This window comes from Vulpes vulpes, chromosome 6 (assembly GCF_048418805.1).
Source record: "Vulpes vulpes isolate BD-2025 chromosome 6, VulVul3, whole genome shotgun sequence".
NCBI classification, from domain to species: Eukaryota; Metazoa; Chordata; class Mammalia; order Carnivora; family Canidae; genus Vulpes; species Vulpes vulpes.
The window spans coordinates 108,238,545-108,261,803 of NC_132785.1; the positions used below are offsets into that span (position 1 = coordinate 108,238,545).

General features: G+C 51.4%; 1 protein-coding gene across 2 annotated transcripts in view; it reads right to left on the reverse strand.

Moving 5' to 3' along the window:
- The window catches only part of LTBP2 (latent transforming growth factor beta binding protein 2), a 99,808-nt gene that overhangs the window by 68,615 nt on the left and 7,934 nt on the right, over positions 1–23,259 (reverse strand). For both annotated transcript variants that reach the window (XM_072762038.1, XM_026008596.2), the window contains exon 3: positions 7,920–8,169. In XM_072762038.1, the coding sequence (XP_072618139.1) occupies positions 7,920–8,169 (250 nt within the window). The remainder of the gene's footprint in view (positions 1–7,919; positions 8,170–23,259) is intronic.

The following is a 23,259-nucleotide window of genomic DNA, read 5'->3' on the forward strand; positions in this document are numbered from 1 at the left end:
CCTAGAAGCAAAGCATAGCCAGGACGCATGCCTCAGGCCACATCTGCCCAGAGCCTGTGTTTTTCTGTTATTCATACATGGCTAGCCAAGACCTTGCTCAGGCCCTGAGCTCTGTGGATTCCAGGTACATGTGCGGGTTGAGGAGGTGCATATTAACACTCTACAAAGCCCCAGAGGTCCACTCAAGCCTCCCCCAACCCCATCATTTCAGAGAAATCTAGAAGGGACCTCAGCAGCCATATGCAGCTACAGAGGACTGCTTTGAAGCAATATGCTTTGTGGAGGAAACAGGAAACTTCTTCCTGAGAAGAAGCCAGGTCCAGGGTCATGACATACAGCTGCACAAGCTATACACTGCACAATTCTTGGAGTACCTATCATAGAGACTGTGATGTGATGGGTATCTCCTGTTGGATCCAATGACTGAGAAGTCCAGCATAGAATAACCTGTCTCCTTCCTCTCCCTGGTGGGAATGGAATGCTTCAGACCTAGCCACTTCCTCCAGGCAGTCCTCTGGGCTGTGCCAAGGGACCCTCCACAAACCTTAATGTGGCCCATCTACACTTGCAGAACCCCACTGTGAGCAGCAGGGAGATGGGTGTGGGCAGTAAAGGAAGTACTTGGCTGAGACGCAGATTTTTTCTACTCTCCTCAAAAAGCGGCAGCAGAGCTTCTGGGACTTCAGACTTGGGAAAATAAAACCCTCTCCATTTGTTCTGGCTGGAGGCCCGCAAGTGAGCATCTCCCTCTAACTACTCCCCTTCTGAGCCCTCCCTCTTCCAAACCCACAAGCCCAGGGAGGGGCATTCATGGGGCTCCTTTAAGGCCCAAGAGACAGAAGAAATTGGAAGGGGACTCCTTCACAGCTGCCACAGTCCTGTACCAGACTCCTGGCACTCCTCGGGGTCTGCTAAGTCTGGCTCTGCCCCATTCTACTCACCGCTAGGGGAGCTCCAAAGCACCCAGGCCAAGGGGTAGATAACTACCTGCTGGGAGGATCACAAGATGCCCTTCCTGATCGATGTCATGCTAGGGGATGGGCTGAATGTCAGCGCAGAAGGGAATGGACCCAAGACCAACTTTCTTTGCTCCAAGCAGCAATAGGGGATGCACTACGATAGGGATGTCCATTCGGTAGATATGTATTTATTGAGTGCTTACTATATACCGGGCGCTGTTCTAGGAGATAGGGCCAGGTCAGTGAATAAAGCAAGATCCCTGCCCTCAAGAAGCTCACGTTGTAGCGGGGGGAAAACAGATGATAAACACTAAATGTAACAAATAACTCAATCATACGCCATGTTAGAAAACAGAAAGTAAAAAGCACTGTTAGAATAAAAAGTGAACAAGATGAGGGGTCTCTCAAGTTGAAGTGGGTTATGTATTAAATAATAGGGAAATAGGAGACATCTCCCTCCTGGAAAGGAACCGAGTCCAGGATCACCACATACAGCCACACAGGCTGTGCACCACACAACTGTCAGGATACCCACTGTAGACACTGTGATCTGTGCTGTGAGGTACATCCTCTGGTTTGTGTCCAGTGGCTGAGGTTAACCCTAATGCTAAAATCTTTAAAAGGTGGTCAGAGAGGGCTTCAATGAGGACCTTCTTCTGAAAGTAATCCATGCCCCAATAGGACACATAAACAAACACCCCAGCCCACTGTCAAGGCTGCTAAAGAACAACATTAGCCAGTACCTGCGATAAACATTACGGTTCACAAAGCAATCTTTTGCCCACAATGTTTTTGTTATCCTCACAACATCTCAGGGCGGAAAGAATTCTCTTTCCCATTTTATAGATAGAGACATGAAGTCTTAGAGAAGTGAAGTGGCTAACCCAAAGCCACAAAACTACTTAGTGTCCCAGCTTGGAAACAAAATTGGGTCTCTTGACTCCAAGTCCTTTCAAAATAGTATATTCAAGGTCCTAAGGGTTGGGGAACTCCAGAAAAACCCCAGGGAGGCAAGCTGGGAGCTCAGAGTTACAAAAACAAATCAGAAAAAAATAAGAACAAAAAAAAAAAAAAAAAAAAAAAAGGAAAGGAAAGAAGGCACTCCATCCCCAGACATCTCTAACTGTTTGACTCAGTCTGGATTTAGTGTAGGGTTGACCTAGCAGGGAGGAGCCAGGGCACAGCCACGAGGAAGGGGTGACACAGTGTCAAAGAAGCAGGCGGCTATCCCCACCACGACCTTGCCAAGGAGGACTTGAGGCCCAATCGCCAGGGATGGCTAAGGTCTGCCAGTTGTGTTCAGGTGTTGGAGATGTAGCAGCAAGAAAGCAGACAAAAAAAAACAAAAAAAACAAAAAAAAAACCCTGTCCTCCTGGACCTGACCTTTTCCTGGGGTAAGAAAAACAATAAATCAAGTAAGTAAAACACAGAAGACATTAGTGCAATGGAGAAAAATTGCCAGGGCTGGAGTAGGGCATGTTTGGGAGTGTGCAGTTTTAAATCAGGTGAATAGAGGGCCCCTTCCCCCTCCTGCTGAGGAGAAAAGACTTGAAGGGGGAGGAAGAGAGCCATCTGAGTATCCAGAAAAAGTGTTTGTGGGGTGCCTGGGTGGCACAGTGGTTGAACGTCTGCCTTCGGCTCAGGTCCTGGGATCAAGCCCCACACTGGGCTCCCTGTGGGGAGCCTGCTTCTCCCTCTGCTTATGTCTCTGCCTCTCATGAATAAATAAATAAAATTTAAAACAATACAGTGTTTGATGTGGGTTGTATTGTGTTTCCTCCAAAAATGTGAAGTCCTAACCCTCAAAACCTGTAATTCGTGGCCTTATTTGGACATAGGGTCTGTGCGGGATGTAATCAGTTAGGTTTAGATGAGATTATCCTGGATTAGGGTGGATCCTAAATCCACACACACAGAGCAGGCCATGTGACAATGGAGGCAGAGATCAGTGTGATGCAGCTACAAGCCCAAGGATGTCAAGGATGGATGAGAGCCATCAGACGCTAGGAGGGAGGCATGAAATAGATTCTCTCACAGAAGGAACAACCCAATCGACACCTTGATTTTGGACTTCTGCCATCCTGAACTGTGAGAGAATAAACTTCTGTTGTTTTAAGACACTTAGTCTGTGGTAATTTGTTATGGCCACCCTAGGAAATACTAACACAGTATTCCAAGGAGGGGGAAAAGCAAGTACAAAGGCCCTGAAGTAGAAGCATCTCTGCCATATTTGAGGAAAAACCAGTTGGCCAGTGTGGCAGAAACAGAATGAATGGGGAGAACGAATGATGAAAGCCAATATCAGAGATGTCAGGTTTTGGGGGCCAGATCATGGAGGGCCGCCGTGTGGCAAGCCCCTGACAAGGGAGCTGTTACACTTCAGATGGGGGCGAAGTTCTAACTGGAATGGGCTACAGTGGGTGGATTTGGTTGGCCCCTATGACCTTTGTCCCCTGCTGGTACATCATTGAATATGTTACATTAAACGGCAAAAGGAATGACGCTCATAGGACACTGTATGTTAACTACACTGGAATTACAAAAATAAATGGCAAAGGGCAATTAAGGAAGCAGGTGTAATAAAGGTTGCTAATCAGCTGACAAAAGAGGGAGCATGCCCTGATTTGATTACCCAGATGGGCCCAGCGTCATCACACAGGCCCTTGAAAGTGGAAGCAGAGGCCGAAGAGTCACTGAGAGATTCAGCTGAAGAAGGAAGCAGAGGCGGAGATTCAAAACATGAAGAATTCACATGCCATTGCTGGCTTGAAAGGTAGGAAGGCGGCCACAAGCCAAAGAGTATAGGTGGCTCCTAGATGCTAAGAACAGCCCTCAAGTGACAGATAGTAGGAAACAGAGACTCGGTCCTATAATAGCAAGGAACTGACTTCTGCCACCAACCTGAGCGAGCAAAAAAAACCGATTCTTCCCTTAGACGCTCCAGGAACAGAGCCCCGTTGACATCTTGACTTTCACCTGCGGAGACCCGCCTCAGATGTTCGACCTATAGAGCTGTAGGATCACACACTTGCATTGTGTTAAGTGGCTCGTTTGTGGCAATTTGTTATGGCAGTCACAGGAAATGAACATAGTGGATAAAGACGGGGTGTCTGGAGAGGAGATCCAGGAGACAGAGAGAGAGAGAGAGAGAGAGAGACCGGCTGGGTAGAAAGAAGGTGGACTCCCTAGCTGCCTTCTGGGGGAGCAGCCCACTGGGAGTCACCACCATAGGGCCCGCAGCTGCCCAGACATCTCCCCCTACCAACCCCACTTAGCCTATTGTTGCCCAGGTAGTGAGCAAGCCTGCTAAGAAGGTGCTCAGGGCCCAGCCTCTAGGTCTTCAGGTCAGGCTAAGGAGCAAACTCATGTGCCTCCTATTCTGAGAAATGTTGCAACACTTCCCCTTGGCCCCCTGTCCCATAGAGCTGGTAAGAATGCTCCTGGTGAAACAAATAAGCCAGCCAAACCCACTACTGGTCTACTGCGGGATCAGCTAGTCATGGCTCCCATGAGGCTTTTCTGGGCTCTGACAGCTCCCCACAGCAAGTCCATACATATATGCAGGCACCCCAGGCTTTTTGTCTGCTCTTTGCCACCCAAGATCCCCTAGCAAGAAGAAGCAGCCTGCTGATGGCTAAGACATTGAGGACTAACTCCCATCAGACACTGTTCTAGGTGCTCTATTCACATGGTCTCCGTTCATCCTTTCTGCAATCCTATGGCGGGGGTGGGGTGGGCGGTGGGGGGATGGCGGGTGGCGGGGGACGATTGACTCCAAAAACTTGCCTAATGTCACACAGTTGGTGACTAGTAAATCCAGAATTGGGCCCCCAGGAATATCTGAATCCAAAACCCAGGCTGGACCCTCACTATTCAAGACCTGGTCCATGAACCAGCTGCATCAGTGCCACCTGAGAGATGCTCTCCCCAGCCCTGCAGAATCAGCAGCTGCATGTCAGCAAGTTCCGGGGTGATGCCCATGCTGATTGCAGTTTGAGAAGCACTGGTATAAAGCAGGTTTTCAGGGCTGGCCAGTCCCAGGTTGTTGTAACCACCCTGCCCTCAACCTCTTAAGGCTTGTCCCCGGACGCCTGGCTCTTGCTCCTCAGGTGGGGCAGATCCTCTGCCCAGCCTTGGGGAAGAAGCCTGGACCTGGGTCTCAGAGAGACTCTCCAGGCCCCTGGAGCCAGCCCAGGCCACAGCTGGACAACATCAATCCTTGTCTGGCTTTCCTTAGGGCGTGCTGCTGCGGCTGCCCGAAACTCTCCTGGCCCCTCCCTCTCGACTTCCTTCTGGAACACAAGTCTTTGGCTTCTGTCTAGTGCTTTCTTGAAGGGAGTCTCTGGTCATCACCAATCCTTGCAGTGTCTCCCCTCCTTAAGTATTTTGGGGGCCCCCCTCTGGCTTCTAGAATGCCCCCTGCTTCATGTCACTCCCTCTATCTAGACACCAAGGGCCTGTGCGAGTTGCCATCGGGAAAGAGGCCAACGGCTGTTTGGGGAACGTAGCCAAGCTCACAGGAAATGTCTGACACCACCAGGCAAGCGGGATTTGGCCTCTCAAAGCAAAACACAGCTGGGCCGACAGCGGGCCACTCGGACTTTCCCAGATTTCATGGCACTGAGGTCCCAGGGCAAAGACAGACGGGGTGGCTCGGAGGCGGCAGCAAGTTCACAACATCACAGTAGCCCCTGGCCAAGGAGCCTGTGAAGCTGGAAGAGGATGTCTCTGCTGTGGGCCACTGACCTCACTGTGGGCCCTCACCCTCCACTGCCTCTTGCACACACAAATCCTTTGCCAGGGGATGGAAGGTTCACGGCTCAAACAGCTCCACCTCCGTTCCTCTCGACCTCCTCTCTCCCTAGCATCAGGCCTCGTCCATTCATTCATTTAGCTTTCATAAGCTGAGCACCTCATGAGCCAAGCACGGTATTAGTTAGGTACCAAGGATGTCTTCATGAAAGAGCAGGACACAGTCCCTACTCTCCGGGATGAACAGACCACCCCAAGGCAGAGTAGGATGTACTCCCCCAGGGAAGCGCAGAGCCTCCCCTCTTCCTGTACTCAGGGCAACACAGGGGCTGGTGCTCTTGGCTCTGGGCACAGGGTGAGGGTTCGGTGGTGGGGGCCCCCTTTCTTAGGTAACCATTCAGTTTGGGTCCAGTGAAGAAAATGCTTATTAAGCCCCTTCTATAAGCTAAGACTGTGGGAGGAGTTCTGGGGAGATCCAAAGGGTGCACAACAGTATCTCTGTCTGCCAGGGGCCAGGCCACACAGTCTGATTGCAGACACAGGGCACAGATCCACAGGGTATGCACTGCAGGGGGTCAGAGAGCTAGGTGGAAGTGACCAGGGGAGCTTTTTGGAGAAGGTGGTACTGGGCCTTAAAGAAGAAGAGGAGTGGGCTGAGCTGGGAAGATGGAGCAGGGGATGTTAAACAGCTTTGACTCAAGGGTGCAAGGGACAGAATGACCTGCCAAGCAACCATCCCCCATACTCACTTGTGTGCACACATGGGGGCTCCATGCATTCTAAAATGCATGAATCCTACAAGCCAAAGAGCGTTTGCAGAGGAATGTCAGGCTGGAAGCACTCTGCTCCCATCGTGCCCTGGCCTGACTCTGGAGCTGGTACCTCTGGTGTTCTTCCAGGGGCCTTCACATCAGGCCCAGCCACCTGGACCAACAGCTGGGACCAATCGTAACAAGGCTCAGGCCCTGCCCACCTGCTCACAGCCAATCCCAGGCCATTCACCCTGCCCCCGAGTTGTCTACCTAGCCTTGAGCTCTGCCCCTCTCTCTGCCTCAGCATTCCAAGGCCTTGGCCAAAGGGTTTGGTTCTTCTGGCTTTGATTTGGATCTCCCTAAACCTCAACCAGAGTTCATCCTTCTCCTCCTTGTGCTTCTGGCTACCCTTGCAAACTACCTGCTTGGGTGTTAGGTGCTCTGGGACCCCACCTTCCTCAGACCCTGGTGGCCCCCTGCTTCAGAGTTGTGGGATAATCTCAGGCTCCTTTCCCTTCTCTCCTGAGCTTTCTGGCTGGGGTCCTGATCTTGAGGCCAGCCTCCTCTCCCTGGTTCTCCTGGCCTCCCAGAGGACAAATCCTTTTTCCCCTTAGTTCAGCAAGACAAGGTTGCAACATTTCAGAAAGAACATCTTAAGTAGGAAGCGAATGGAAAAACTAGCCTGAAAAACCAAAAGGAAAACACAGCCCCCTAGAAATGGACCAGTTTACAAAGTTCAGATTTCCTGTCCAGAGCTAGAAAAAGTCTAGCCAGGTTGGCTGGCAAGCAGGCCAGGGAATCCTGCCCATGCACATTCCCTTCGCCCGCACTTTATTCTACACCCTCCCCCAACATGCTTCTTCTACTCTCTTCAAGGAGAGACATTAACTGCTGGGCAGTGAGCGAACCGAAGGGCTTCTTCGGACAGAGGGGTCCTTTCTGCATGGACCACAGGCAGAGGTGGGGGAGGAAAACGTTTATAAAGAGCTTACTATGTGCCAGCCACTGTTCTAAGCACTTTCTTTCTATTAACTAACTTAATCCTTACAATTCCAAGCTTGTGATTATCATCATTGTCCCCACCTCCCTGTGCGAAATCAGAGAAGTGAATAACTTGTCCGAGGCCACCCAGCCAAAAAGTGGCCTCGAAGGATTCAAAACTAGAGGGGCCAGGTTTATGCCCTCCTCAGCTTTCTCCTAAGACCTGGAGGGTAGAGACTCCACCTCCCACCTTCCCTGGCTACCCCAGCCTGGCAAAGCCTGTGCCAACCCCAACACTCATTTCCTGCTCACGGCCCCTCTGTTCAGGGCAGAGAAAGGGGAGGAGAGCAGAGAGCAAGAAGGATAATTCTGGTCTTCTCCACCATGGTCTTCACCAAATGGTCCTAAGGAAGAAGCCCCTCTAGAGGCAGACTGTGCCCCTGAACCCAAGGTCCTATTAAGGAGGGGACTTACCTGACCAGTGGCAGCTGTGATGCCAGGGACCGTGTTCTGGGGGTCGTGGTGCTTTCTCTGGCTGCACTGCTCCTTCGCAGGTTGGGTGATCCCTCAGCTGAGCGTCGGGGTGCTGGCCTTGAGTTCTGGGGGTCAAATTCCTCCTCAGGAATGACCTCCTCACAACGGGCTCCACGGAAGCCAGAGCGGCACACGCAGAGCTGGGGCCGGCTGCAGGATCCCCTGTTCTGGCAGGGTGGCTGGCACACAGCTGGAGAGACATGGAGAGGGATGAGAGGAGGGTGGGCAGGGGTGGGGGGTGACCCTGACACCTTCCTGCCAGGAGGGCCGCTGCTTTGTGCTGCTTGGCCTCCCCCACTCAAGCAGGAAGCCTGACTCTGGCTTCAGAAAGCTCCCTGGGGGGGCCCCTGGGTGGCTCAGTGGTTGAGTGTCTGCCTTCAGCTCAGGTCGTTATCTTAGGGTCCTGGGATCAAGTTCCACATCAGGCTCACTGCAGGGAGCCTGCTTCTCCCTCTGCCTATGTCTCTGCCTCTCTCTGTGTGTCTCTCATGAATAAATAAAAATAAAAATCTTTAAAAAAAAAAAAAAAGAAAGAAAGCTCCCTGGGCCCATGTGCTGCCCATCCCCTCAACCCTCAGGTCCCCAGGGTGAGGTTACCCTGTCATCTCCGAATAGCCAATCAGGGACTGAATGACCAAAGGTGTGCAGCACTCTCAGCAGGACACCTGACATTGTATTGCATGCCTGTGCTCACTTTTAGCTGTCTGCCTCTCCTCCGAGCCTGAAAGTCCCAGGGGGGGAGGCATTTTGTTTTCTTCTCTCCTGCCACCCTAGAACTTGGAATAGAGACTTTCACAGAGTAGATTCTCAGTAAAGAATGAAGGAAGGAAGGAAGGAAGGAAGGAAGGAAGGAAGGAAGGAAAGAGAGAGAGAGAGAGAGAGAGAGAGAGAGAGAGAAAGAAAGAAAGAAAGAAAGAAGAAAGAAAGAAAGAAAGAAAGAAAGAAAGAAAGAAAGAAAGAAAGAAAGAAAGAAAGAAAGAAAGAAAGAAAGAAAGTTTCTTTCATGGGAGAGGTGCAAACCCAGCCTGAAAGTCAGGGGGTAGGGGCTGAGTTGTTGGGGTTTTTCTGTCTTCTGTGAGCTGCATGGTCTTGAACTCACTGAGCTCTGATTTCTTCATGAATCATGTGAGGGCAGGCTGAGGAGCTTGGGGACATTCTTGAGGTCTCTCAAAGTCATCTTCAGCCTTGACAGTCCCTCCTCTTCTTCCTCTTTGGAGGGCATCTGCTCTCAAGCTCCCACCTTCCTGAGTATGTGGTAGACTCTGGGATCAGCCTGGGGGCAAGATGCAGTTGGAACTGGGCGCCTTCCTCCAAGCTGGTGCTATGCAGTAGCCACGGGCCACCAGAGCCGTGACTTTTCACTGCCCTTCCTCACCCTGCAAAATCTGGAGCCTCCTCCAGTGACGAGCAGCCATGGGAGAGAGAGTCACATGCAGAGGCATACACTGGGTGCAGGTCCCTGGCCCTCCCAACCCAGGACCTCCTCTGGGGTATAAGGAGGAACCCAGGAAAGAATGGTCAGGGTCATCCTGGACCCTCTAAACCCAAAGTCCCCTCCAGCTGTCACTCATTTGTTTAACAAACATTTGCCGAGCCCCTACTGTGTACTAGGCACTGGGGATGATGTCTTTGCCCCACATGGAGCTTGCAGTCCAGTGGGGGAGACCAAAAGAATATAAGAAATAGCATCAAGTTGCTTCCAGGCAGTATCTCAGGCTGTGAAGACAATTAAACAAGGTGATGCAGTGGCTCACCCTTGACGTTAGATGGGGAGGACAGGCGTCTCTGAAAAGCAGGGTCCAACTGGTACAAAGGAGGTGGACAGGTGAAGGTCTGGGCAGAGCCTTCCAGGCAGAGGGATGGGCACGTGCAAATCTCTGGGGGCTGGAGGGAACATGGCATGTTCGAGGAGTTACCAGAGGCCCAGGGGGGCTGGGGTCTGATGACAGGGGGAACCATGCAAGGCCAGGGAAACAGAGGCAGATCATCCAGACCCTCGTGGGCCTCAGTTATTCTAAGTGCATTTGTAAAATCCCAGGCACCGCTACACGGACCAGAGCCTGGGATTTCCTGAGCTGTACTTTCCCCTCTGAGAACAGGCCCGGAGTCCAAATCAGGGCCTTGAAGAAATCTCTCCAAAATTCCACTTGGCCCATGCCACCTCCTTGGAGACACTCACTGGCTCCTGGGTGCCTCCAGGATTCAAGTGCATAGACTAGCACTGAACACCTCCCTTGTCTGATCCCCCTCTAACAATAAATCCCTCTAAGTCAACCTACTGCAGCCAGACTGGCCTGTGGGTGTGGCTCTCTTCTCTCTGCCTGTGTGCGCACTGTGTCCCCTCCCTGGCACTCTTTCTCATTCCTCTCCACTTACCTAAGTCGTCCTATCCCTTCAAGTCCTCCTGCCCATCCCTGATGACCTCCTCCAGCAGTGTGCCCTCCTCTGAGCAATGAGGACCTGCACTCACTGGGTAAGCCCCAAGTGCCATAGTCAGTGATGGGTTTTCCACTATGTGGCTAATTCCCCAGTTACTATGATCAGCCCCTGCAACTGCCCCTTGCACCTCTTTGCATCCTTAGCTCCCGGTATATGCCTAACAATGACACCAGCACTGCTATTTATTTTTTTTATGGCAGCTACTCTCTATGGAGTGCTTATACTATGTAGGCACTGTACTTCGCGTTACTACCTCATTTAACCCTCATGACAATCCTCTGTAGCAAGTGTGGTTACGAATCTCATTTTACAAACAACGCCTCAAGCTCAGAGAGGTTAGAAACTTGCCTGAGGTCACCCAGCCAGTCAGTCGAATCTAGGATTCGAATCCAGGTCTGTTTGACTGCAAAGCCCAGGGTCTTTGCTCCCCGCTGCCTCCTAGCAGGGCTGGTATGGTCCTTCCTCCCTACCATTTCTGAACCTTGACTTGGAGCTGATGATGAAACAAAGGGATCTGTTGGCTTCAAGTCAGCCACCCAATGTACCTTTGCAGGTGGTAGAGACTGTAGGATCCCATCCCTCTCCAAAGCCCACACAGGAAATCTTAGATGACGATGGACCATGTTTACCAACTCATGCATTCATTCAGTGAGCATTCACAGAACATTCACTAGGTATGAGGCCTGTAGGAGAAGGCCCCTCTTTTAAAAAGTATATTATCTCACAGGGAAGCCAGGATATAGGTCATGTGATAAGTGTCAGCCAGTGCCTCTAACCCAGGCTGAGGCAAGGAGAAAGGAGTCAGGGTAGGCTTCCTGAAGGAGGTGATGCTGATCAAAGACACCAAGGATGAGTTGATTGGGCATCATGTCGATCATGTGCCATCTGACTCTTCAGGAGAGAGTAGGGGAAATAATAGGTCTCACTTCAGGATTCTAAACATGATCTGGATCCTGATGCCAGAGCATTTTCCTCAGTGCCTTTGCATCACTTCCTGGCAGGGCCCAGTTCTCCAGATAAACAGACCATGTCAGAGAATTGTCCCCTTGAGCACTTCCCCAAACACAAAATGCCACAATGGCAGGATTTGAGCCTTCTGCCTGGCTGCCACTCAATCTGCCCAAGCCAACTTGGCCCTCACCTGACCAATCACCAGGCCCCATCACCACCACCAGAGACTAGCCTGGTAGGCAAACCATTGGCCAATGAACACTGGGAAAGCAGGTTAGCCCAGGGCAGGTCTTGGCCCTGCTTTAGTCTTGGGAGGAAGTAAAAAGGGAAGGCCTGAATGGTTTCCCATGAACATTGCATGACTCCTAGTCTCTCAGACCAGGGTTGGCAAACTTTGTTTGGTACAATGAACAGCTGATGGAAAATGGGTACTTGGGGGGAAATCATAAAAATAGTATTTACATATGTATGTAATACCATGGTAAATGAAAGTTCTAAACCAGCCAGATCTGTTGATGGAAAAAATCTGCTTGGGAAGATAACCTTTCTGGATCAACCATTTATGAAATTGCGCAGAGGCCAGATGTGCCAAGGAAGATCCTCCAACAAGCGTCAGGTTTTCAGAGGTTTTGAGCCAGCTCTCATTGACTCCATCTGCATCCTATCTTGAGTTGTTGTACAGGGAACCACTTGACATCCTCACTAAAGCGGTCATGCTTTTGTCCTGAGCCAAGTGTTTGCATCGTGGGATTGGAGCATAAACTCCTCTCTTCAGTCTGCGCTACCCCAAAAAGTCATCCCCAAATGGCTCAAAGTGGTGGTTCCTACTGTCTATCTGTCAAAAGGTACATTCTTATGACAGTTTTTACTGGTCTGCCATAAAATAAAGAAAATAGTTTCTTGTTTTGTAATGCTATATTGCCCATTTAAAAAGTGTCTTTTCTACCTTTTTTTTTAATGTTTTTAAATTAGAAGTGCTGGAAAATGGTCGTTTGTATTTCTAAACATCCTCACTTGGCAAAATGAAAAACTGCCTACTGTACTTTGCCTACTGTACTGTGGTGTTTGGGGATATTTTACTGGTACATGAAATCCAAAAGTTTGGGACCCTTTGGCCATAGTGGTAGTGGTCATGTGTCCTCTGGTTGAAAGGAGACTGAAGCAAGACATTCCTGTCAAACGGGCCCAGATTTCAGAATTGAAGTTTCAAAGAGGAAACCATCCGAGTCAAAATGGCCAATGGCAGGGGCTGTTGCCTAAAGCAAAAGAGGAAATGCTGGGGCCCCTGGGAGAGGCAGTTCCTTGCAGCACTGTGAGAATTTTAAGAGAGAAAACTCTCAGCCCTGGTCGGCTGGGAAGTCTCCATGTTTTGTTCTTAGAGCCCCATCTCTCCCATTTTCTCTCAAGAACAGAGATCATGCCCTATACTTGAGAAATCAGTCCAGAATGGGGTATTATATGGCTTTATGAGGATTCATTGATTGATGATGGGTAAAGAGTTCTTGAGCAGGATGCCCCATGTCCATGCTGAGCCATGGAGGGCACACCTTCACACACCCCTCCCCCGGCCAGGGGCCATATCCTCAGACAACAGCAAGCGAGGCCGTGTCAGCCTTCCTGTGCTCCCTCACCAATGCCAGTCCTTAGCCATTCATAATTTAGGCTTCTCCTGAACCCTTGCTTTTCCACACTCTCCTGGCACTCTCTTCCTCACTGAGGATTGGACATGTGGAAAGTTTCAGCCTTGGGAGTTCAGCTCTGTGCAGTTAGCAGGATGCCAAAAGAGAGGGGAATAAAAAGAAAATTTTCTAAGTTGCTTTGAAAGTAAGCAATAGAAGGCATCGTTCCCTCCAACCCCCCACCTCTGGCTATGCCCCTTCTACCTTCCCTCGGCTCCAAACGGCCAAGCAGAGATTTGCTCAGATTTTCCACACAAACCCCTGCCTCTGGGAGGAGACCAAACTCAGAACGGGCAGGCCCAGAGGGATTCTGGAAATAGCTCTCACCGTGTGGCCTGCTCCTACCACCCGCTCAGAGCCTCTGTGATCAGCTACTTGGTAGCAGAAAGAACATGAGGCTGGTTTGACCCAAGCTCAGGCACATCCCTGCCGTGTGACATTGGGCTGGTGACTCAGTTATCTCATCGCACTCTCTAAGGCTGTGCTGTGCACAATAGTCTAATGCTGCAGCCACAAGCTATAGGCAGCTATTTAAAATGAAATTGAGGGGTGCCTTGTGGCTCAGTGGTTGAGCGTTTGCCTTTGGCTCAGGTTGTGACCCCGGGGTCCTGGGATTGAGTCCTGCATCGGGCTTCCTCTGCTTATGTCTCTGCCTCTCTCTGTGTCTCCCATGAATAAATACATAAAATCTTTAAAAAATAAATAAAATGAAATTAAAATCAAACAAAATGTAAAATTCAGTTTCTCACAGTAGGCACATTTCCAGTGCTTGTAGCCACATGTGGCTCATGGCTACCATGTTGAACAACAAGATATAGAACATTTCCAACATCATAGAAAATTCTATTGGATTGCACTGCAAAGCTTAAAGAAAAACCACCATATATCGCCTAGTGGCAGAGGTAAGATGGCTTCTGGACTTCTCTTCCACAACTCTTCTCCCAGGGAAAGGCAACAGTCAGTACAGGCCCTGGTTAAAGGGATGGACCAAGCCCTGCAGTGCAGAGGCAGGGCTCCTTTTCAGGTGTCACTGGCTCTTTCTCCAGGGGGGCGCCCCGAGACAACTTCCCCCTCCATCTATGACCTATGAGATGAGCACTGACTTCATGATGGGTCCTGTAACCTTGTGCCTTGCTCTAAGGTCTCTAGTACCATCCCCTCTTGCCTGGAAGATGACCTTTAGCTCCAGATCAGACTCTCTGATCACCCCCACACCTGAAACTCAGCCCTTCCCTAGATTAAATCTCCATCTTTCCTAAAATCTATGTCAGTGGGACACCAAGAATCTACCCACTGAGTCACCAATCCCTCCCTGAGGATGGGGCCCTATGCCTTTCCACACCCAGAGGCCTTGGTAGACAGGACAGTCTCCTACCCATCCTCAGTATTTACCTCAGCCTTTGCCTTGTGCACCCTACCTTAGGCCTCTACCCAGAGGTTTTGGTTTGCCCTGAAATTCTCTTACAGGGGGTGAGGTGTCTACTTATGCCTTGAGTAGTTTCTCTACAGCCTTGACCTTTGGTTTCCACAGAAAGGAACCCCGATGTCAGATCCCTGAGGCCAAGAAAATCCCTGTCTGGTCGCCACACATGTGTCTTCAGAATCCACCTGGGGACCTGTCCCCTCCAGATGCGGGCTCTGCCCAGGGGCTGTGTCTCCGGGCCCCAACCTCCCAACCTCATCTCTGAGCCCCCCGCTGGCTGTGGGAAAAGTCAGGTCCTCAAGGACTTGCCCTGCTCCTGCCACAGCTGTGCTGGGCCTGCAGCTCAGGACGGCTGGAAACGGCACTGGGGCTCAGGGGCCAGCCAAGCACCCAGCTCCAAAATAGCAGTTGTGTTCACATAAAAGCCTCTAATGAGAGAAAGATGCCGTTTCTTGGCCCCTCGTGCACTCTCTGCAGACGCCGTCTGGCAGGCCAAGTGGGCCTCTACCGTTTGGCGGCCAGAGGGGAGGAAGGGGGTGTGAGTCAGACCTTGGCCCCCAGCCCCTGAGCATGGACCGCCCTGCTAATTGCATTAACAAATGCCACAACACTGGGCCAGTCGGGGGGCCGGGGAGGCCGGAGGCCAAGGGCACAGAGCAGTCCCAATTCCCACCGGCTCCAGCAGGCATGAGGAGGGAGACCATGGGGCAGGGCTGTGGCCCACGGCTGAGGCCTGGGTGTGTCTCCAACTCCTGCCCGAAAGCAGAAGAGTTCTCCGGCTATCCCCACAGCCCGGGGGGCCTTGTCTGGGAAGAGGCAGGGCTTTGGAGGCCTCGGTGCCAGAGGGGCCTCTAGAGATGCGAGAAGGATGGGATGGGGTCCCGGGACAGCCTCCATCAGGGATGAGCCCAGGCACCAGCCTTTTCTAGGGGAGCAGCTCTAGGGCATGGAAGACAGTTCTGTGGCAGACACAAAGCCACCAAGCCCCTTCTGAGGCAGCCCCAGGTCCCTGCGCAGGCCCTGGGAAGGTCAGGAGAGGGGGAATACACCACTCCCACTTCACAACTCAACCGAAGCCAGGACAGAGCATGGAAGAGAAAACAACCTTGCAGCCAGAGAGTCCTGTGTTTAAATTCTGTGTGATTTTGGGCAAGTCTCTTTACCTCTGTGAGCCTCAGTGTCACCTAGAAAACCATCATGCGTCCAACATTTACTCTTTACCTAGGATAATAAGCAAGACAGACACTGTCCTTTTCTTCATGGAGCTTCCAACTTAGAAGGATGGTCACAGAGCAAGCAAACAAATAAGTAGAAGCACCAAAATTGAGATATGAGTTGTGGAGGGAGAAAAATCAAGGGGCTAGAATCCAGAATAACAAGGCTGGTGTGGGGAAGCCCTGAAGGAGTGGCTGGGGGTGCTCCTCTGAGGGGGGAGCTTGAAACAGAGATGGGAAAGATGACAAAGAGCCAGCCGCATAAAGAGAGGAGGGAAAGCAAACAGAGCAGCCTGTGCCAGAGCCTGGAGGCAGCGTATTCCAGAATCCCAGGCTGGATTGGGTGGGTAAGGGGGATCTGGGAGATGAGGCTGGGTGGGCAGGAGAGAGCAGAGATGTGTTATGATATGATGTATGGAGAAAGAACCAGAGAGTGGGGAGAGCAGGCAGCGGGCTATAGCTATCACCCAGGAGCTTATACCGGAGCCTTGGACTAGAGAGGCAGCCGGAGAAGCAGGGAGCAGACTTCTAGGAGATTTAGGAAGGTGAAACAAAGAGGAAGATCCCAGTGAGGTAGGTGTCCCGGATGGCCCCCAGATGTCTGACTCGAGCATTCAGGTAGATGGGGATGCCTTTTTTTTTTTTTTTAAGATTTTATTTATTTATTCATGGAAGACAGAGAGAGAGAGAGAGAGAGAGAGAGAGAGAGAGAGGCAGAGACACAGGCAGAAGAAGCAGGCTCCATGCAGGGAGCACAATGTGGGACTTGATCCCGGGTCTCCAGGATCACACCCTGGGCTGAAGGCAGTGCTAAACCACTGAGCCACCCGGGCTGCCCAGGGATGCCTTTTAATAGGGCGGGTAACACCTGGGCAGGCGAGCTGGCATAGAGAGAGGGAAACTTGAGACAAGTTTTGGGTGGGGATGTCTGGGGAACATCAAGAGCAGACATTGAGTAGGAATCAGGATGAAGGAGTCTGGAGGTCAGAGGAGAAGTCTGGCTGAAGATATATATTAATCTGGGTGTTGTTAGCCCAGAGACAATGCTTCTACCCATGGAAATACTTTAGATCATTCCAGGTGTGGTATGGCAAGAAAGAAGAGGACCCAGGACTCAGTCCTGGGAAGCCTATGTTTAGTCATTGGGTAGAGGACCATCAGCAGCTAGGGACGCAGGAGGGGGCACACAGTAGAGAATCACACCATGACCACTCACCAAGGGCCAGGGGGGTGGGGGCTGACATGTTTAGTGTGGTCCCTGGCACAGAGTGTGGCTGTTATTAATATTGTTGTATGTTAATTGACAGTTAACAGTGCCTACGAGTGCTCAGTGATAGGGAACAACTAATGCTTGACTTGGCTCCCACTGTCCCCCTCTTTGTGTGGGAGATTTGGAAGATCTGCAGAAAGTCTTGGGGGAAGCCCAACATTAAGATGTTGGGTAGAAGAGGAGATGCCAGCCAAGGAGGTGAGGAGGGGATGGAGGAAGGAAATTGTTAGGCCATCCATGTGATCCTGCACCTGCTCAGCCCTTCACCAAACCTGTGCTAAGTAAGCACTCTCCTGGTATCAACAGGACACAGCACCTGGCTTCAGGATCCCCTGGGTAAGAACATCTCCTAAATACTTATTTGAATAAAGAGCCCTGGGGACATAGCCTGTTCACCAGGAGAATCTCAGGTACCCATACGTGGTGAGGAGAGAGATGACGGTCTCTTACTAGGACTGTACCCTTCATGTTAGTTGGGTCTCCACTGAGGTCATGTGATTATTCCCCTTAACTACCTCTCACCTTGCTCTTCTCCACTCCCTGCCAACTACTCATAAGATGAGTCTCATAAGACTCTCATAAGATGGTTCTTCCAGGGACAAGCCACACAGAGCCTCCAGACCCTGGCTCCTGGCAGTTCCTAACCAGTCAGTGAAAATCCCACCCCTGCCGTGATACTTCTCTCTAATGTTTGCTCAGCATTTACCATTATGAGTCCCTGGGCTAACTTCTTTACATGTAATCATTTCTCTTTATTCTTATAACCACAAGGGTTGCTATTCTTATCTCCATTTGGCATATGGAGAAACTGAGGCTAAGAGCAGTTGAGCAGCTTGCCTGAGATCACCATGCTACTAAGTGATGGAGGAAGGGTTTGAACCCAAGGAGTCTGGCTCCAGATTGGGGCTCTTACCCACCTGGCCATAGTTTTGCCCTGTGGGATGAAGTCATTACAGAGATGGGATGAGTAAGGCCACATTAAGGGTGTGTTGGGGGGAATAGGGTCCTCATTGCACTGAGATGTGGACCAGAGTAAAAGCCACCATACACACAGAGGCTCTGGACCAAGAAGGGAGGAACAGATGCCAAGTCACACACCAGGATCTCTGGAGTTTTCTGGAAGAGCTGAGAGAAGTGAGGCAGCAGACGGGGACTTCTCAGCACAGTCCTCGGATAGGCCCTGTACTATTCAGTACATGCTTACTGAGCTTTTCCTTGTGTCCAATGAGCACTTGCCACGACTGTCCCTTCCCTCAGTATCAAGGCCAAACATGTATGGAGCACAGAGAACAGGCCAGCTCTTGAACTAAACATTTAACCGGAGTTATCTCATTTGTCTCTTACAACTCTGTGATGTAGAGACTAACATTAGGCACATTTCACAGGGGAGGAAACTGAGGCACAGAGAGCATAGTAAGCACCCTGCCCACGGCCATATGGCTAAGTGGTGGAGTTTGCCTTTAAACCCAGGTAAATCAGCACAATCTCCAGGGTGTGGATTAAAATGATGGCTAAATTTACCACGTGCCAGGTTCTCTATTCAGACTTGCCCATTTATCTGGAGCACGAGCCCTGTACTCCAGAGCCAGGCTACCTGGATTCTTATCCAGGCTCTGCTGATTCCTGGATGCATGACTTGGATAAAGAGTTAACCTCATTTGTAAAGGGGGAGAAAGATCAAATCTAGCTTATGGAATCATGAGGATGAAAAATTAACAATATAAAGTCTTGAATAGTACCAGACCATGGTAATAGCTAAAGTGTTATTATTATTAATCCTCAAAAACAACACTATAGAGATAGTTATACCCATTTTATGGATGAGGCTGTATGGTAGAAGAGGACCAGTCTCTTGCCTGAATACACAGAGCTGGGATTCAGATCCACAACTCCTTGGATTTACCAAAATCCCAAACAAATGCTCTTTTTTTTTTTTAAGATGTTATCCATTTATTCATGAGAGACACACACAGAGAGAGAGAGGCAGAGACACAGGCAGAGGGAGAAGCAGGCTCGATGCAGGGAGCCTGATGCGGGACTCGATCTCGGGACTCTAGGATCACACCCTGGGCCAAAGGCAGGCACTAAACTGCTGAGCCACCCAGGGATCCCCCCCCAAACACATACTATTAACCTCAAGCATGTGTTTGGTGGTGGTTACAGTGGGGGAACCCACCTAACCCCTCCTCTACAGCCACGGGACACCCTCTGCCCTGCCCAGAATAACCTCAGCCTCTAGGCCTCTGTGCTAAAATAAAAGGAGAATTCAAAGAATTCTTCAAACCTTCTTCCCCAGTGTGAGCCTTCAGAAGTCCCCAAAGCTTGTGTGTGTGTGTTGGGGTGACAATGGGGGCGAGCCAGTCTGGGAAAGCTGGACAGTCTTCCAAAAGCCCTAACTATAAACAGGATCCAGTCAGCCCACACTCTCCAGCGCTCCCCCTCAGGAAGGACCTCAGGCAGGCCCCCAGCAGCTGCCTCCACAAATATATAAACACATAAATCCTGTGGCAGAGCTGGCAAGGCCACAGAAGGGAGGGCAGATACTAAGACCAGAGGAAGGGAAGAGAGCCCAACATCTGACCTTGCCAGGGTGGAGTGAGGAGTTGGGGTTCCACCAATGACCACTGGGGTGGCTCCCAGAGGTCCAAGGACTGGACAGGGACAAAGGGGCCTGCCGGGCAGACAGACTAGTAGGTCCCAGCAACCCAGGATTCTGTGAGAGGTGGCAAGAGGGGGCTGAGGGGTGGCCTGAAGGGCAGGGGGGCAAGGGCTATCCCTCCATGCCCATGAGCAGTGGGTCGGACCCACAGATTTCTGGCAGATACTACGAGGCCAACTGAGTCTCCCCATGGTTCTAGGGCTGGACTTCATTCTTGGCTATGGGGGTAGGTCACACACCCCTCCTTGTCAACTCCCCTCTCCTCCTGGCCAAGGAGACACCCCACATGTGTGAAAGTGCTAGGAAAGAGTCCTGAACATTCTCCGAGTGTTGGCACTCTTGGCTCTGGCCAGGAGGGCAGCTGTGGGGAGGGGGAAGGAAGATACTAACCACGGGGCGGGGGTGGGGGGAGAGCCAGCTGACAGGGTGTGGAGCCAAGAGCCCCACATTCTCCACAGCCAACACCCCACCACCCACGTGGTTCTCGTTAGGCTCTTTAGCAGCAAAATAGCAACAAGCAAACAGCATCAGGCCCAGCTAATTAGCACACAGCCCTTCAGTGGCCAAGCCAACTTCAAGTGGGGAAGGCTAATGCCCACTGGCAATTCCTCCGGGAGAGCTGCCAGCCTGCGTGCCAGGGTCGGGGGGGATGACCCGGGGAACAGCAGGGCGAGAGGACCGGGAGAGAAATACAGGGGCTGAGGACTCCCAGGCTGGAGTGGGATTTGGCAGCACCCTGGAGCATTCCCAGGCTGGGGCACGGGGGTACACACACACACACAGAGCACCCTGGAGCATCCCCAGGCTGGGGCACAAGGGTACACACACACACACACACACACACACACACACACACACACACACGTTGGTTCTGACAGTATGCAGATTCACCCAACCTTGAGTTTCCAGTGTCAAAACCTCAGTTTGGCAGAGACTAACATGGGGAGAACCATGAATGATGAGTTAGGAAATCAAGAACCTCCAGGGCCCCAGGGCCTGAGGGCCGGGAGCCAGGTCCTTGCCCAGAGCCCTGCAGCTGGTGAGGAGCCCACCCCCTCTGAAGCCCACTGTGGTCCAGCTTCAATTCAAATCTCAGCCACCCTCTCTGCCAAGTTCACTGAAACATACCAACCCTCCTCCCCATCTCCAACCCCCAATCCGTCCCCAGGCCTCCAGAGTGCCCCAAGGCTACTCAAAGTGTGGTCCCTGAACCAGCAGCAGCAGCCGCTTCTGAGGGCCTGTTAGAAACTCGGACTCTCCTGTCCCACCCCAGACCTGCTGAATCCAAATCTGTGCTTTAAATTAGATCCCAGAGGAGTCGTGGGAACATCCAGATTTGAGATAGGGCCCCCAAGGCAGATCTTCCTATGACCAACCAAACTCTGCTCAGTAGCTCTGCTCTTTAGTGCTGGCTAGAATTGCCTGCTGGGCTTTAAAAATATACCAGCCCCCAGGCGCCAGCTCCCAACTTCAGGGCTTCTCTGAGCACGAAACCACCTGGCTACCCACAAGCCTGGCTTCTCTGCCCAGGGGAACTGTTGATTTTGAGTCTTTGATCCCCCTCCAGTGAGTTTGTGACCATAAGCAAGCCACTCGAGGCACACTGTCTTCATCTTTATCATTTTGAAGGACAAGGGTCTTTCCCTCATCTCTGCCACCAGCCACAGAGGGCCTGTCCTCTGAGAGCCCAACTAATCCAGGCTCCCTGAAAAGGAAAGAATTTTCAGGGGGAAAGATCTGCTTTGCTGTATGTTTCTGGGTTTAGGGTTTTGGTTTCTCTACCTTGGAGACCCAAGATTCTGCTTTAGTTTCACCGTCAGGCTGGGAGAGGGTCAGGGCCATGGGGTTTGAAGCAGAACCAAGAGCTTGGTGAGTCAGCATCTCCATCTCCACAGAAAAAGAAGCATCCCCATCTTGTCCCCATCTCATCCCCATTGCAGGAGGCATCAGAATCAGAGCTGAGGGCATCCATCAGGGCTGGGAGCACCACAGGTTTCGTCATATATCCAGACCATTAGCTGTGAAACCCTCACACTGGCTAGGGCCTGGGGCTTGTCGTTGGGCAGGAAGGGGTTCTGGTGAGACCAGTCTTCACAGCCAGGCAGGAGTCTTCATAGCCCGGCAGAAGGTAGCAGCAGGGGCGGTCAGGCAGGGCTCCTGGGCCAGCCATAAAGGTCTAGGGAGCTAACGAGGGCTCAGGAGGGGAGCCCTGGAGTGAGAAGGAGAAAGAGCCAGTTATCTCTTTTCACCTGTGAGGATTCCAAATTCTAGAAGGCCCCGGCTCACCCAGGGTTGGGAGCGAACAAACCCTCACAGGGAAGAGTATGGGATTCAGAAATCAAAATGCCTGATCCAGCCCCAGCTCTAGGGCTTAGAGTACTGTTAGCTTGGCCATGTTTCCTAATCAACCCAAGACGCAGCTTCCTTGTCTGTAAGTGGGAATGATTACTAAATACCCACTCTGTAGGATTACTGAGAGGCTTGGTGATGTACATGAAGAGCTTAGCACAGTGGTGGGCACAGAGCAAATGCTCAGCTGTCAACTACTAGTAGTAGCAGTAATGGTAGTAGTGGTAATGGTAGGAGTAGCCATTCCTAGGTCACAGGTGTAGAAAGTGAGCCCCGGAAAGATAAGGTAAGAGATCTGACAGCAGGGTATAGTGATTAAGAAGAGGGACCCTGGGGACACCTGAGTGGCTCAGCGGTCTGGCACCTGCCTTTGGCCCAGGGCATGATCCTGGGGTCCTGGGATCGAGTCCAGCACTGGGCTCCCTGCATGGAGCCTGCTTCTCTCTCTGCCTGTGTCTCTGCCTCTCTCTCTGTGTCTCTCATGAATAAATAAATAAAATCTTTTTTTAAAAAAAAGAAGAGGGATCCTGGAGTCAGATGACCTGGGTTCAAATCCTACCATTTTCAGGCCATGTGACCTACCTGTGCCTCAGTTTCCTTCTTTGCCAAATGGATAGTGGTACTCCCTGCCCCATAGGCCATGTAAAGTGGACTTTGCATAAAATGAGTGCTGCATAGGCATTGGCTGTTGTTGTCACTGCATCTGCCCCATGAGAGGAGGCTTGGGCATGGAGGCCCTGGCTCTTCCTGTCTCCTGCTCCTTGGTTTCCACATAACTAAGATGATTACTCTCTCTTTTCTCTCGCCTGGGCCAGGCTGCCAGCTTCAGAGTGGTCTAAAGGAAGACTGCTCCAGACATGGGATCAGAGCCTCATCTGATAGCCTCATCCTGGCAGGATGCCTGACAGAGGCCAGGACCAGCGGGGCCAGCGGCCAAGGCAGAGGTGCAATCCCACAGCACACAATGTGAATGGTGTCCCTAGCAATGTGCAATGCAGAGGTTCTGGAGCCAGGCATGTTCTGCAGACTACAGGTGTATGTGGGCACCCAAGGGACCCTATGGACTAGGGAAGTGGGGCACCGACATGGTTGGGCAGCAGGAGGGGAATGCAGAAAGCTTTGAAAACATGAGTGGGGACTTTTATTTGAGAGTTGTTTTCAGCTGGAGGCCTTTTTGAAACCCTCTCCTATCCACTACCTGTTACCTCCATTCTGGAGAGGCAGACTGGGGAAGACACCTCTGCTCCAGGTCCCTGAGTCCCTGGGCCTGGCCAACCTCAAAGGAGAGAGGGGGAG